Source organism: Melospiza melodia, chromosome 4 (genome assembly GCF_035770615.1).
Source record: "Melospiza melodia melodia isolate bMelMel2 chromosome 4, bMelMel2.pri, whole genome shotgun sequence".
Taxonomy (NCBI): domain Eukaryota; kingdom Metazoa; phylum Chordata; class Aves; order Passeriformes; family Passerellidae; genus Melospiza; species Melospiza melodia.
In genome coordinates this window covers 52018101-52032426 of record NC_086197.1, presented here as the reverse complement: position 1 = coordinate 52032426, position 14326 = coordinate 52018101, and the positions used below count along the sequence as shown (strand labels likewise).

Genomic DNA, 14326 nt, shown 5'->3' with positions numbered 1-14326 from the left:
TGTTTTCTCAGTTAATTTGATTTTAATTGGCACTGAGGGAAAGGATTTAGATCTTCCAGAAGCCTGGGAGGGAGACCAGGTGACAATGAGAGAGGAGGCAGTTCATGTAGGATCAGGAATCAGTGCACCCACAGCAACCTATGCCAATGAGTACATTACAGACTCCTGCTGTAATAAAAGTCATTAATAAGCAGTCTCTGTTCTCCCCTCTTATCACAAGAGAGGAACACAATCAATTTTTGCCAAGTGTTGAGCGTGCTCAACTCCCATTGACTTTAACATAAAGTGCTAATACCTCACAGAGTGGCTGCCAAAATGTACTACAGTACATTCTTTCTCACACCTCTCTGGACAGACAGTTGTCTTATTAATTCAAGTCCTCTTAAAACATCAGATCTTAAATATGCCTGAGCTTGTGAAGCACAGCAGGGCTGAAGGGAGCTGTGATGTTCATGTGGATGTTCCACTGTGGCACAGCCACTTGGCACTTGTATGATTCAAGTTGTGCCTTGTACCAGGGGATCTTAATGGATGGGGCTGTGGGCTCTTCAGATGTGCCCAACACATGGCACTTCTTGTGTAAATGTGCTTCTGTTACAAGCCAGGCTTTGGGAATCTGTGGCTACATGAGGAGACAGAATCCCTCATTTGTTCTCAGCATAGTGGGCATTCTGTGGAAAATGAGAGCTGTGTGTGTGAGAAACCAGCTAACCAAGCTTCAAATGGAAGCCAAATGAGGCTTCCCTGCAGTTTCACAGCTGTGTCCCCAATGGCAGCTTTGTGCTAACAGCATGGTGAACTCTGCTTCATTTCTGTGACCACTAAGAAACAGAAGATCACAGAACCTGAAGTCAAAACTTGATAGGATTAATTTTTTTTTTTGTCCCTAGGGAGCAGAAATGGCTACTTTTTAAAAGCAGAGCGGAGTAACGTGATAGCATTTTTCAGATTAGTACTTACTGCTGAATAATGACTCATAGCACCTTTTCAATTTTCCCTTTCCTCCTGAAGAGATGAGGAGACCTCTGCCTCATGTTAAAAGGGAGGTAAAAAGGCACAGAATAAGTGATAATTTACCAGTGTCGTGAGGTGGAGAGGGTGTGTTTGTGGGGGTTGTGTTTAACATCACATTAATGCTGCCAGAACAGCCCATGCTGGTAGTCACAGCCTGTGTCCCATCGCATCACTGGGATGCATCCTGCCCTGGCAGACCAATAGTCACAGTCATGTTCATCCATGAGAGCTTGCTCACCCTCTCCATACGGGCTGTGCATAAGACAGAAATAATTCAAAACTTCTGAGATCATACCTGCTTCTAATTATCAGACACAATTTTAAACTTTAGTTCGGGAGATTAAAAATATCTGTATGTTTGCACACTCAGGATTTTGTGTGCTGCTTACTTGGGGAGGGTGTGTGTACATACATGCACATGTATGTCTTAGCTAATAAATGCTTGAGTAGAATTCTACTCGAACATCTGATGTAATGTAGTGGTAGTAATGACTTTGGAATGATGATGGTGCTATAACTCAATTAAGATGTTTTTAGCAAACTGCCTCAAGTGGGTTGCAAACAGCTGCAAAACACCCACTCAAATCCCTAACAATTGCAGCACTGAACAACAGCAGTGTCATGTGTGTGCTCTCCTTAACAAGTGATGAGCACAGGAGCAGGCTTTAATTTTGTTCTTTTTGTTCCTTTTCTCCCACAGACTATCCACGTTGCCATTGTCTGTGCAGGGTACAATGCCAGTCGGGATGTTGTCACACTCGTCAAGTCTGTCTTATTTCACAGGTAAAGGAAGTTTTCTTTTCCTGTATATTGTGTATCTGATTATTACTACATGAGCTTTTTGTAGGTTTACTATGTTACTTCAAAAGAAGGTCAGATTCCCTTCCCTGGTTCCTTTCTCTTTTTAAGGAATGAAACATTTAATTCATGATCCTCTCAAATAGATTTCACCTGCTTGAAGATTTTCTACAGTGAGTAAGAGGGATCAGAGATCCACCTGCTACTCCTGTTGCATTGTGGGAATAGGGATTGTATCTATTTTCACTGTAAAGCATGTATTCATTTAGCCTATTTCTGGTATCAGTTTATGCCTCAGGTGTAGATGATAAATTCACATTGGTTGCTTAACTGTCCCAGATTCCAATTTTGATATTTGTTTTTGAAGTAAACCTGCTGTTACAGTCAGTATATACACTATTTCATTAAATTCAGGTGCTTTATTCTGGCTTTGGAATGGCTGCTGACAGTCCCACAGAAGGTTTTGCAACCTGGTGTTAGCACAGTTAGCTCCCAAAGTTGAGAGGCATAAATGTGAAATGAAAACAAAATAACCAATTCCCTTAATAGACAGCAACTCCGGAAAAAGAGAATTCACATTAAACTCTGTGTGGGCCTATGTGTGTATCCATGGTCCAGTTTAGAAATTCTCTCGGAAATGCTTTCCCATGATGTTGCCAAAAGTGGATTAAAATTGGGGAAGTGATCAGACTGTTTGGTTCGAACAGGATAAATAGACTAGTAAAATATGCTTACAGTACAAACAACTTATTAAGGGAGGTAGTTTCAATATGCTGCTTTTTTTTGAAAGACAGTTTTGTGCAAGAGTGAATTACTTTTGTTCATGTCATGTGGTAATATCTTCTTGTGTCTGTCATGAGTGGGGCATTCCAGTCCCACACTTTGCTCCTTATATTTGCCTCCAGTCTCCTGCTGGAAGTCTTAGTAGTCATTCCCTGACAATGGTTTTAGTACACCATTTTGTCGTTTTTGGTAAGCTTCCTAAAATAATATAGATGCTTACCTTGTCCAGTATGAAAAAAGACCACATAAGTATTGTTTAATCAAAATAGGAGAGCAGCTTCCATTATCAACACACAATCTTTGGAAGTCTTTTGGGAAGTAGCATGTTCATGTTAGATGGGGGTAGGACCAGAAGAACAATGCTAAAAAACATAACAAAAGCAAAAATACAGTAAATATCCATTTCATTGTCTTTGGGGGATTTTACTAAACATTAAAATTCTGGTAAATGTTGAAACTATATCTATTTCCAATTAGAAGTTTGAATTGTTCAGTGTAAACTGGGTTTATATTGCAAGGATGTGGGGAGGTTTTGTATTTTTTTGTTGTTTCTAAGGGATTTAATAGAAAATCATATTTTTGTGATGACACTAGTTATCCTATTGGTAAGCTTCTCCCTGTTTGTCTATTCTAATACTTGCATCCATTTTGAGAAGGCTTTAATCTCTCTGTTTCCAAATGTTCTGTAAATAATAGGCATCTCACAGCTCAAAGGTTTAAACAACCTCTCTCTGTTCTTTAAAGAAAATGTCCCTGTTTTACTTAAGGCACTCCTCTGAGCAATTAGCAAATTTATAAACAATACCGTCATGTAATTAAATTATTAAATAATAAAAATTAAAACGTTTAAACAAAAAAGGTAATTAATATTGGTATTTCTAAGTCTGATGGATTCTCCCTCTGTAAAGAACATACTGGTTTTGGCCTGCACTGCTGCTCATGTCGAAGGATTTGTTGAACTCAGCAGAGGTGGTCAAGATAAAGTCCAGTATAGCTAATGAAACCTGAGCACATTCCAGATAACCTATCTCCCTAGTTTGCTCAGAACATACTTAAAGACAAGACTAAGTCCATTCCTGCCTAAAACTAGGATTTCTCACTAGGTATTAAATTGTTTGCTAGAAAGAGAAGATATTCTCAGAAAAGAGACAGAGACAGACATTTCTTTGTTATCTTCTAGAAAACACAGACTTCTTAAGCATCAGTTGATGCTGTGACTCCATGGCCATGCTTCAGTAGCACTCCTTTCTTGGATCTTTATCTTTGGAATGGCAGTTCTGTAGAAGGATGCAGAATAAGCAAAAAGAAACCACAAATTAAGCTGAATATTAATTTAGAACTAAGTTTCTTTGCTTTGGTTGCCATGTGCAAATGATGTTATTTTGGAGACCACTATGCAATTCAGAAATGGTGATGATTGGAAAGGCTTCTTTTAGTTGGTATGATCTGTTTAATTATAGGAATGAAGAATGGAGACAGGTCATGATAGTGCATTTAGGAGGATTGAATTAGGAGAGTTGGAAGTGGTTGGTTCAGATAGTCAGTGCTTCATGATGTCAGCATCAAGTTTACCTCTGACTTGAGGGTCGTCAGTGAGAACAAGCATGGAGATGTCCCTTCTTCTAATCCTAAATATGCACCAGGAGGTGCACGGTAGCTGGCATTGTTCAAAAAGCCATTGTTTGAGAGGTCTGTATGCTTCCAATGGAGAAGTTTGCTTAACAAGAAGTTTGTCATCCTAATCTCTAAGTTAGACTACTGGTCCTTCATTTCCAGGATCACCACATTCAATTTTAACAGTTTTGCAAGAACAGAAAAAATATGCTGCCAAACTTATTGTCATAGAAATTTTGTTTTTCCTTCGACACACCCTGAATTCAATCTACTGATGAAACAACTGACCCCTCAAAGCAACCAGGCTTAATGTCCTCACCTGTCTTCCTGCACCTCAGTTGGTGTTTGTTGTAAGACACTGATGTCACTGAATCTATGTGGAATTCATGAAGATGTCATGTCCTTCTTTTGGCATTTCTGTACAGGTTATTATTTAAGTAATTTGGCATTTCTGTACAGGTTAGTAATGTTTTAGCATGCATTTTGATACAAACCTAAATACCTAAATTCCCTACTTCCATAGGAAATCTCTACTTCTCTAATAGAAAAGCTCTGAGAAAAGGAGGCCATGTCAGTCTAATCCCAGGGAGCATTAACATATTTGTTATACCCCCAACTTTAGCTAGAGTACTAAATAGAGACTCAAAACAGCAGGAGTGCTGGGTCATTAAGGATAAAAGCTACAGGATTTTCTATAGATGGAGTGTGCTGTCTCTCCTCTCTTGCAGGAATGTACAGCAAATCCTGCATATTGAACATTTCAGCTCTCCACAGGCCTAAAACACCAAGATTTGAGTCATACCATATATATTATGAGACTTAGGCAAGCTACTTTTTCAGACCATTTGAGAAACCACATCTATCTTCAGATTCCAGAGTGGGAAAAGGAGAGGAAAGGGGTAGTGTGATTGATTCCACATAAGAACACCATAATTCAGAAATGTGTTTCATTCCCAGTGATAAAGGACCTTGATTCCAGTTTTGTCTTTAAAAAAATGTATGCTCCAGCCACAAAATCCAGCAGCTTTTAACACCCAGTTTGACATAACTGACAGTCTGTTCTCAGGAGGAGACTCAGCAGAGCTGGGATAGTGCAGGGCTTGCAGTCTGATAAATATGCATTGGCAGCACTGCACAGAGGGAGGCTGGTAGAATGAATACTCAGTCCTACTCTGCAACTTTGCCACTTTCCTTTCTTGCACATCCAATTCCCAATTATGACAGATTTTATAAAGCCATTGCAGGAGTAAAAAGAAATTATCTGAGTTTAACACAAGCATATCACCATGTCCTTAGAGCAGCCTCACTTTAGTTGTTCCAAACCAAAAGACTAAACACTAAAAATGTATTATATTGGGTCAAATAGGCAGAATGAAGTGCAAATACTTCTGGAAACAGTGATTATGGTGGTAAGCTAAAAAGCACCTGCATTTCTTTTTCAAAATTGAAGCAGTTTTTTGTGGTTGATAATGTTCCTTGAATCTTTTGCAACTATTGGTCCAAGTTACATTGGTGATTTTTTCAATGTTTTACTCCATTTCTAAAAATTGCAAACCCTAGAGTGCTACAGAAACAGCCCACAATCCCAGTTACATATTAAAAAGATAATTTCTTGGTTCGGGTAAGTCTTAACTTGAGTAAGAGCTAAAATGGCTTTTAATGTGTCCTTTTTCAAAGACGTGCCTAACACTATGTTTCATTTGGAAGCAAAATAAAAAACAAACTTACACAATTATAGCATGTTTCTGGCAGTTAGGTCAGCCTGACAATCTGTAAACAATTAACTTCTCTTTTGTGCCAGCAAGTACTTGTGTTGGTTTTTTGTGGCCTTCTGTTTTTTTCCCCACTGTGTCAGTCCCTCTTCTTCACAGGAGACATTACATTTACTTCTTTGGCTGAACTCTCCATTTATACTACAGCAATAGTGGCATAGGAGTGTGGGGGCTTTGGAAGAAATGTAAACAAAACCAGACAACGAGACAAATGCTTTTTAATGTGAAGTTGCCTCTCTGCTTTAAGTGTATGGCTGAGCATTTTTAAGAACGGGATATGAAGCTGTGTTACGGAATGCTGTAAGAATAATGAACTCTTTTTTTTTTTTTTTCTCAGAACAAGTAGAATAAGACAAAGCAAATGAAAATCTAAATTAAATTAAAAGGATGACATGTAATTTCCAAGTAAAAGTCACAAGTCAACACTGGCTGATAATTAAAGCTTATATAATCTAATGGCTATATTCCATTGAGACCACTTTGCCTTAATGAAGTTAATTTGAGAATTCAAAGCCTCTGACAGTGTTTCCAACTTTTCTAATGTGTCAGTCTATTTTGTGTGAGGTTATTCTGGCAAAACACATAAAGTGTGGCCCGGTTTCTCTGATCCATATGAATGCATCAACAATACACACTTTTTGTTTTTTCTAGCTGTCCTAACAATAGAAGCATAATGGAGAAAGCAATGTTTAAAAAAATCTGTTCATGATTTAGTCTTTGTACTTCTCAAAGAAGTTCTGTAAGTAAACACTAAACAAGAAGATCCATGAGTGATGCAGCAAGTGTGTATTTAGTCTCTCTCCAATAGTTTGGGGAGCATTTTCATCAATACCACATCAAATGGGTGTGAAGTGGTATAAAAACATCTTGAAGATTTTCACATTAAAATTTTTCTCATATGAGAGAGGGATTGCCATATGGGCATTAGGAGAAAAAGTTTCCCAAACTGCCTTTTATAATTCCTGTTTGAAGTTCTTGTAACCATTTGTTAGAGATATAAGAGGTACTACCTTGTTGTGCTTCCCTTAATAAAGTATAGGTTCTGGAAATAAACCCCCTGGACTACTGACCTTTTTGTATTCTTAGAAAATAAAATTTCTCTATTGCAGAGAGAGAACTGTGTAACCAAGCAGCCAAGGAGCTGCCTTTTGAATTAATAACAATTGAGTTATGGAATAGTGCAGAAGGGAAGAGTGAGCCTTGGTTTCACTACTCCCTTTCTCAATTGTAGATTTCTGTATTTAACTCTATGGCAGTGGCTATTTGAAAAGAAAGGGCCACAAATGCTTGAGCAAGCAGATCATAAATCTGATGAAGAATAAGAGGTTTTGAAATGCTAGAATAAGACATCATGATAAGAAAAAATGTAGAGAAATGGGTACCTTGGAATAGACTTCTAAATTCATGGCCTGACTTTTAAAAAATTGACGTCTTTTCATTTTCCTAACTTTATAGGACCTCAGCAATTTTGAAAATGAGGGCATTCATTCAAACTCCTGTATTTAGGCCTAAGAACCTATACTTAAGCATCCATGCTTGAAAATCTTGGCTAGAATCTCCCTTTGTTCACTTTTGAGGAAAGTAATTTAGGAAAGTAAATGTGTGCTTTTTACATATGGTTTACTTCATCATATAGTGTTCTGATCTTAAGATAAATGGAAATAAGTTAATGTAGGAAGATTTGCAGTTTTCTGAACAGAGTACTTAGAACCTTAAGTTTCCACTTGATGGGAAATAGCCATATTTTGAAACTACATTTTACCAAATTAAGGCATTAATGCATCAGCATTTTCCATGTAGCAGAAACTGTGAAAAGTTGTAGTTGGTAGAAATTCAAATGTTCAAAATCATTGAAGTAAATAAGATTAAGTATTCCTGGACATTGTGAGAAATTCTATGGCAGTTTCAATACCTGCTTCTGCAGTAAGGAATCTGGAACACCTGGGGCTCATTATTCTGAAACCTGGGATACTAGAAACATTTATTCCTAAACAGATTAATTCACATGAATACTGAGGATTTTCCAAAACCTGTTAGTTTTGTGTTAGAAGTTTATCACAGTTGCTTTATATTGACCCATGTTATTCCATAGTTGAATATACTGTCCCCAGTACAGTATAGAGATTTCTATCAGTATAAGATACAACCAGCCTTTATGTGTGTGGTTTTTTTATTTTTCTTGATGTGCCCTGTGGAAAATGAGCAAAATGTCTCAGTTTAATGAAATTCAGCCTTCAGTGGAAATCCTTCACAATATCCTGATTGTCATCCCCAATTCTTAGAGCCGCTGATTCAATCATGTTGTCAGATAATCATGACATCCCTTTCATACATCTGTTGAGAAAGATTTCTCATCTTTCAGAATCTTTTCTGTATCTGTTACAATGAATGTTGGTTGATCTGCAAGCTTCTAAACTTGTTTCTTAAACACTTTGAAACAATCCATATCTTTTAGGCTTCACATATTGCAGACAGCAGAAGAGGTGAAAGATGTCATCTGTGTGTATGCCAGTCTGGTTACCTTCAGAAGGTCTTCCAGCTTTGAGGCTGTGCACTGTTGGCATCCAGCGCCGTGCTAAACCTCACATTTCACAGAACTGAAATCTCGTCTGGAGTAAAATTTTCTGTGGCTGATGCACATTTAGTTGCAGATGTCATCAGGTCCTTATACTGTTTGGGGGATATATTTTTGTAAGTGATAATCTTTTGCCTTGCCTCTGACACACACTTTCCTTCCAGCTGAATCTTTACCATGAGGCTAACAACTTGAAAGAGATTTCTGTGTGGGAGTACAGCTATCCTTTTTTCTTTCTCCCAGCAGGAGATGAACTAAAGTAAATGTCACCCACTTGTTCCCATATAAGTTTCATACACTCTGGGTCATTCAGATAAGTATAAACTGCTACTGAACATCTGAGTGTCTTTGTGTCAGATTTTTTCTTTTCAACTAGTGTGTTTCATCTTGAAATATTTTATATAAATTCCATTTAACTAAATGATCATTTAAAAGAAGACGGAGCTTCCTTTTTTTAAACTGAATTTTTACTCTCCTTATTCTACTTTAGAATATAAGATAAATAACCCAGAATAAAAAAGGGAATGAAATTACTGAAGAACACCAGCTGGGAAGTAGTCCTACCAGAACCCAGACTCAGCCCCTCCTTAGCAGAGGGAGCTCTGTGGGATGTGTATGTTGATATTGAACATTTATTTGTCTTGAGATACTGCTCTGCCAGTACCCAAAGCCACCGGTGTTGTACTTTGTTTCTCTTGGCCTTGTCTCTACTAATGAGATGTATCTCCTGATCACTGCTATTTCCTGATTTTTTTCTTGGCAAGATGCCTGGTTACTGCGGAATCTGCATGAGCCAGGATGTCCTCTTCTACTCTCCTGCTGGGCTGGTGAAGCAAATGTAATTGCTGTGATCCCTTTAGCTTGGTAATGGGACACTCAGCAGCTGGCAGCTTGTGCCTTTCCCCCTCCCCTCCTCCCTCTAGGACAAGCTGGAGATTGAAAGACCTTTGTCTTCTGAAAAGCGTGTTGTGGCTTAGTGTTTTGGATATTGTTTAAGGCAGATCAGCTGTGGGTTTATTCTGCCATCATGATTATCTCATATATAAGGCTTCTACCCAGCCCTTTTCTGCTTTTCCTGTAAGCACATAATGTGATCCACAGTGTCCTTGAAGCCAACACAGCAGCTTCACTGGCAGCCCCGAGTGCTGGGTTGGATCTGCAAAATCCAGTCATACACTGCTTCTCACTACAATCTCCTCTTTCTGCTGAGGGGTCTGTTAAAATACTATGAACAAATATATGTATTTTTACATTTTCCTGTGGACTTTGTGCAGTGGGAAGCAGTATTACTCATCAAAGCAAGAAGAGAAACATTAAAAGGAAGGCACACATTTTTTATTAATGTAGCAAATGGAGAAAAAATAACCTTCATTTTTTGGGTTAAGCCCAAAAATGTAATGGAAGTATATTGGCCTGAGCTAACATAGTTTTCCTCACTTTTCATTCACACTGAAGAATGTAGTAGCATCACTCATCTTCTGCTTTAATCAACATCTGAAACTAAATACTTCTCTTGTTAGATGAAAAATACCAATTAGCAAGTACACTCATTTAGCTTTACAAATTCCATAGGAATGAGAATCCACTATTCCACTCTAGGGATCAAAGAAAGGTTGATCCCATGCTGAAGTCTAAACAGGCATATTTTCCTCTTAGTAGTTCTTTCAAAGTCTGTCCTTTTTTGCTGACAGAGAAAGTTGCTAAGCTAGGGCTAAACATGGAAGATTACAATTTGTGAGTAATTTCCACTGGTAGGTTTCCTACCGCAGAAGATCAAAATTTTTTGCTTATTTTCCCCCTAAAAGGGAGGGAGGTTAAGGGAATTAAACAAGGTATTTATAATGTCTAAGTTCACATTAGTATAGAAAAACCCATACACTTTGTCAGAGCTTGCCAGTCTTGCTGATACTGGCTTCACCCATCTTGTTTTGAAGCTTTTCAGTTAGCCTAAGTCGTGTGATTACAGAGGTGAACCCAGATCTGGTGTTTTGAAGTAAAAGGCACTCTGGTGCCTTTCTTTAACCATTAGGAAAAAAGGATATGGTAAGATTTGCAAGTTCCATTCTGTTCACTATGCCAGTGAATAGCTAGAAGGCACTCACCTGAAAATCTAATTTTGGGCTCCTATGGGACAGCTGTTGGTTCCCCAAGATTGCTTTGTAGAAAAGTTCTATGTAAACTCAAGGGTCCCAGAATTTAACTTCATTTAAATTGTTATATTTAACCTAGGACAGTCTTCTTACTACAAAGATAAATTACCAGGTTCACCTAGAAACTGAAACAATCATTTCCAAAGCTCAAGTCCCCAAAGGCATATTAACTTGGCCTTTTTTTAAGGAGCTGGTGCATGGGACAAGACTCTTAGGTGTTATAAATCATCACATTCTGCTGGAATCAAAGGTTCTGTGTGTTCATAGCCACCCAGAAACTGATTGAGTATTGTGTTGTGGTCATGTGTATTCAAATTATGTCTCAGTGTTTTGGCCACAGAGCAGGACTCCACCAGACATGCTGCACGCTCAAAACTTGACATGGTAGACACAGGTAAAACGTTGTAAATTCTGATGTTGTCCTTTAAGAACAGGAATTAGAAACCTTTGAACTAACGCGTTCCTCTCCCTCCTCATATCAGGCGGAACCCACTCCACTTCCACCTCATCGCAGATGCAATTGCCAAACAGATCCTGGCCACTCTGTTCCAGACGTGGATGGTCCCGGCCGTGCGCATAGACTTCTATGATGCAGATGAGCTCAAGGTAAAGACACACAGACACAGGTGTCAGTCATATCCTTGTGATTTCATGTCACCCTTTGTTCCTCATCTCCCCTGACTGGTGAATTGCAGGGGAACTACTGCCTAAAAATATTCTCCCCGATGACAACTAATTCTAGCTGACATGGTTGTAACCCCGATTACACGTAACTGGAAGATGCTAAATGGCTAAAATCAGTGCAGTTCTCTAGAATGAGAGCAGCTAATGAAATGTTTTGTGTAGCAGCTTAGAATTTCACTTGCTAGCAAGAGGATTCTGGCTGTCCATCTGATAACACTATGTTTTTTTAAGGATACTTCTTCCTAGTAGCAATGGTGAAATCTTAAGAATCTTGCTCAATAAACCCAAGTCTGTTACTGAAAACACCTAACTGCCTTGCACTGTGCCTCAAGCACAGGTGTGTGAAACTCTTAAGTACACACACTTCGACAAGGTAGCATTAGAACAATAGCTACCTTTTTTGTATGGATGCCCTTCCAAAAGAAATTATTAAAAGAGTTCAGTCAATGGGGTGGGGGGGTTGGGAATCACTCAAAGTAATTATCTTTTCATACTTAAAAAGTTTAAATCAGAACATGGAGGCACAGCATCTATTTGGAGCTGTATGGTTTTTTTTACCTGTGGAGGTAGAATGAGGTATTCAGACTTTAGCATTTGAAGTTGGTGGCAGTAATTTGTATTACTTACCAGATTGTTCTGAACAGGACCCTGAAACAAGGAAAAAACCCTAAATTTAGCAAATTGCTGTACTTACTAAAAGGGAAATTCAAAGCACACTGCGTTGTGGAATATTGAATACAGAAGGCTTTAGAAAGAGATGGAAAAGGAAAAAAAGTGATTCTTGAGAAAAATACTTTGTTTCTGTTTTTATTTTTCATTGGTTCTTTTACATGAAGCCATAAACTGATATTAACCTAATTAGCCAGAGATCCCCCTTCTGTTCTTTATAGCTTTATAGCAAGGAGGAGGTTTTTTCCTCTCAATCTCGTACGTGTCTATATTACATGTGCTTTTCTGCAAATTGTAGGGTTTTTAATTAGTCTCTCAGCTGGGGAAGACAGACCTCTTAGTGTTTTCCTTCTGGTCATTTGGGTATGGTCCAATCTAGTTAAGTAAATAATAATCAAGAGAGCTTACTTCAGTGATCCCCAATTTCTGAATTATAGGCAAAGCACTGAGAAGATATGAGGATATGAGGCTACAGAGCATAACTGTTTTGTCCCTCCCTCTTCACTCAGGCTTGATTTTTTATATGACCAGTGACCTACATCCACACTAGATTACCTTGCATGCAACCCATAGGCTTTAGGTTGAGGACCAGTATCTAGCTGGATGCAGGTATTGATGCCTAAATAGGTCTTTCCAGGTTTGCCCCTCTTGTTCAGAGTTCATCATTTTCCATACCAAGCAATTTCCCTGGTTTCAGTGGCCAAAAAACCACAATATATAGTACTGAGCATAGAAGAATGTGATAGACACTGGCAAAGGAGAGCAAAGAGTTATAAATATAAACAGAGTTTTAAAAAACCAGGAATGATGCTGGCTCATATCCAGATCATTCTGCAGGTTTTAGCAAGGACGACAGAGGAGCTGTTTACAGACAGCTGTAGAAGCTCATCTCATTTGTTTCTTATGTAGCCCCTAGAGAGGATTTAATGATTGGTTTGGTTCATGTATTTCACCTGCACTCTTGGGAGCTGTATTTTGCTGCCTGGTGTTAAGAAAACATAGAGCTGATGCTGGATGTTTACTAGAAAGCTTGTCTTTCTCTGAAGTGATCTATGGATTCACTGTTACAGTATATGCTATGTTTCAGTTTAAATGACCCTCCATAGTTCTTTTTTAAGCCTGCAATCAATACCAATTTCTGACTTTTAAAAGGGTTTAAACTGAGTAATGGCATGAGAACTTTCTGCTTAGCTTTCATTCACTGATGTTCAGTTGTTTTGGAATGCATTTTAGCTGCTGCAGAAAACATTTCATTTCATGTTTGTTTTTTTCCCACTGGATATGTATGAGCTTCCAGCCTCTTCCTTCTAATGCAGCAGGAGCTGGCATGTTAGATTAAGCCCTTAAGTCCTAGGAAAAGTCCTGCTTCTACTCCTGTTCCTGCTCAAACAGTGGAAGAGAGCACATAATATTAGATCCTCCATAAATAATATGGATGCTTTTTTGTTTTCAAGTAGCTATTTAGAATTCAGGCAACAGTTTCCAGTAGCATATTAATTTTTTAAAAGGCACAATTTGGAGACTAAAGTATTTGGTATTTGGCAGTGTTTCTTAACATATCCTGCAGCTCTTAAAATACATGCTGTATAGCTTAGAGTTACAGATACCAGTGTCCTGAAGAAAGGCACAGAAAATTAGTCTTGGCTCTGGCTGTTGTTTTCTCTCAGGTTTTAGAGGAAAACTGGACACTTCACTGCAAGAAAGGGAAGACAAGGTATTATGGATTATATCAGAATTTCTAGGGCCAGCAAACCAACATATCTGCTTTGCTGCTGTGAATTAAGCATGTCAGATGTTCCTTTTAAAACTTAGAGAAGACTTATTTTTCCTTTTGCAAAGTGACACAGCAGTTCACATTGCTGTTGCACCACAAAGAGTCTAGGTTCATTCTCTCCCTAGAAGCAGATGCTGCCAAACTACCAGCAGCCTGCTTGGAAGAGAGACGGAGCACAGGAAAGAATGGCCAAGGAAAGGTATATCTTTGCTTGGGGTGCATTATATGGGATGGGATGGAAGAGGAGGAAACTGAACTGTGGAGCTGAGCCAAAATAACAGCATTTGCAGGAACAGGGTCAGACACAGTTGAGATGGCAGCTTGCTGGATATATTTCTTTAAACCAGTTAGTTTGAAGATTTTAACAGCCAGTTGTACTAAGATGCTTGTAACCTTCCCCAACATAACTTGGCCTGTCTCCTCACTGCCTTGCCAATAACCTCAAGGAACATGGATGGGTGCCTAAAAGCTCTCCCTCAACTCACTAGCTGTT

General features: G+C 38.6%; 1 protein-coding gene across 4 annotated transcripts in view; it reads left to right on the top strand.

Moving 5' to 3' along the window:
- LARGE1 (LARGE xylosyl- and glucuronyltransferase 1) overlaps positions 1-14326 on the top strand; it is a 284069-nt gene that overhangs the window by 140546 nt on the left and 129197 nt on the right. For all 4 annotated transcript variants that reach the window (XM_063154402.1, XM_063154401.1, XM_063154400.1 and 1 more), the window contains 2 exons: positions 1715-1797; positions 11189-11312. In XM_063154402.1, the coding sequence (XP_063010472.1) occupies positions 1715-1797; positions 11189-11312 (207 nt within the window). The remainder of the gene's footprint in view (positions 1-1714; positions 1798-11188; positions 11313-14326) is intronic.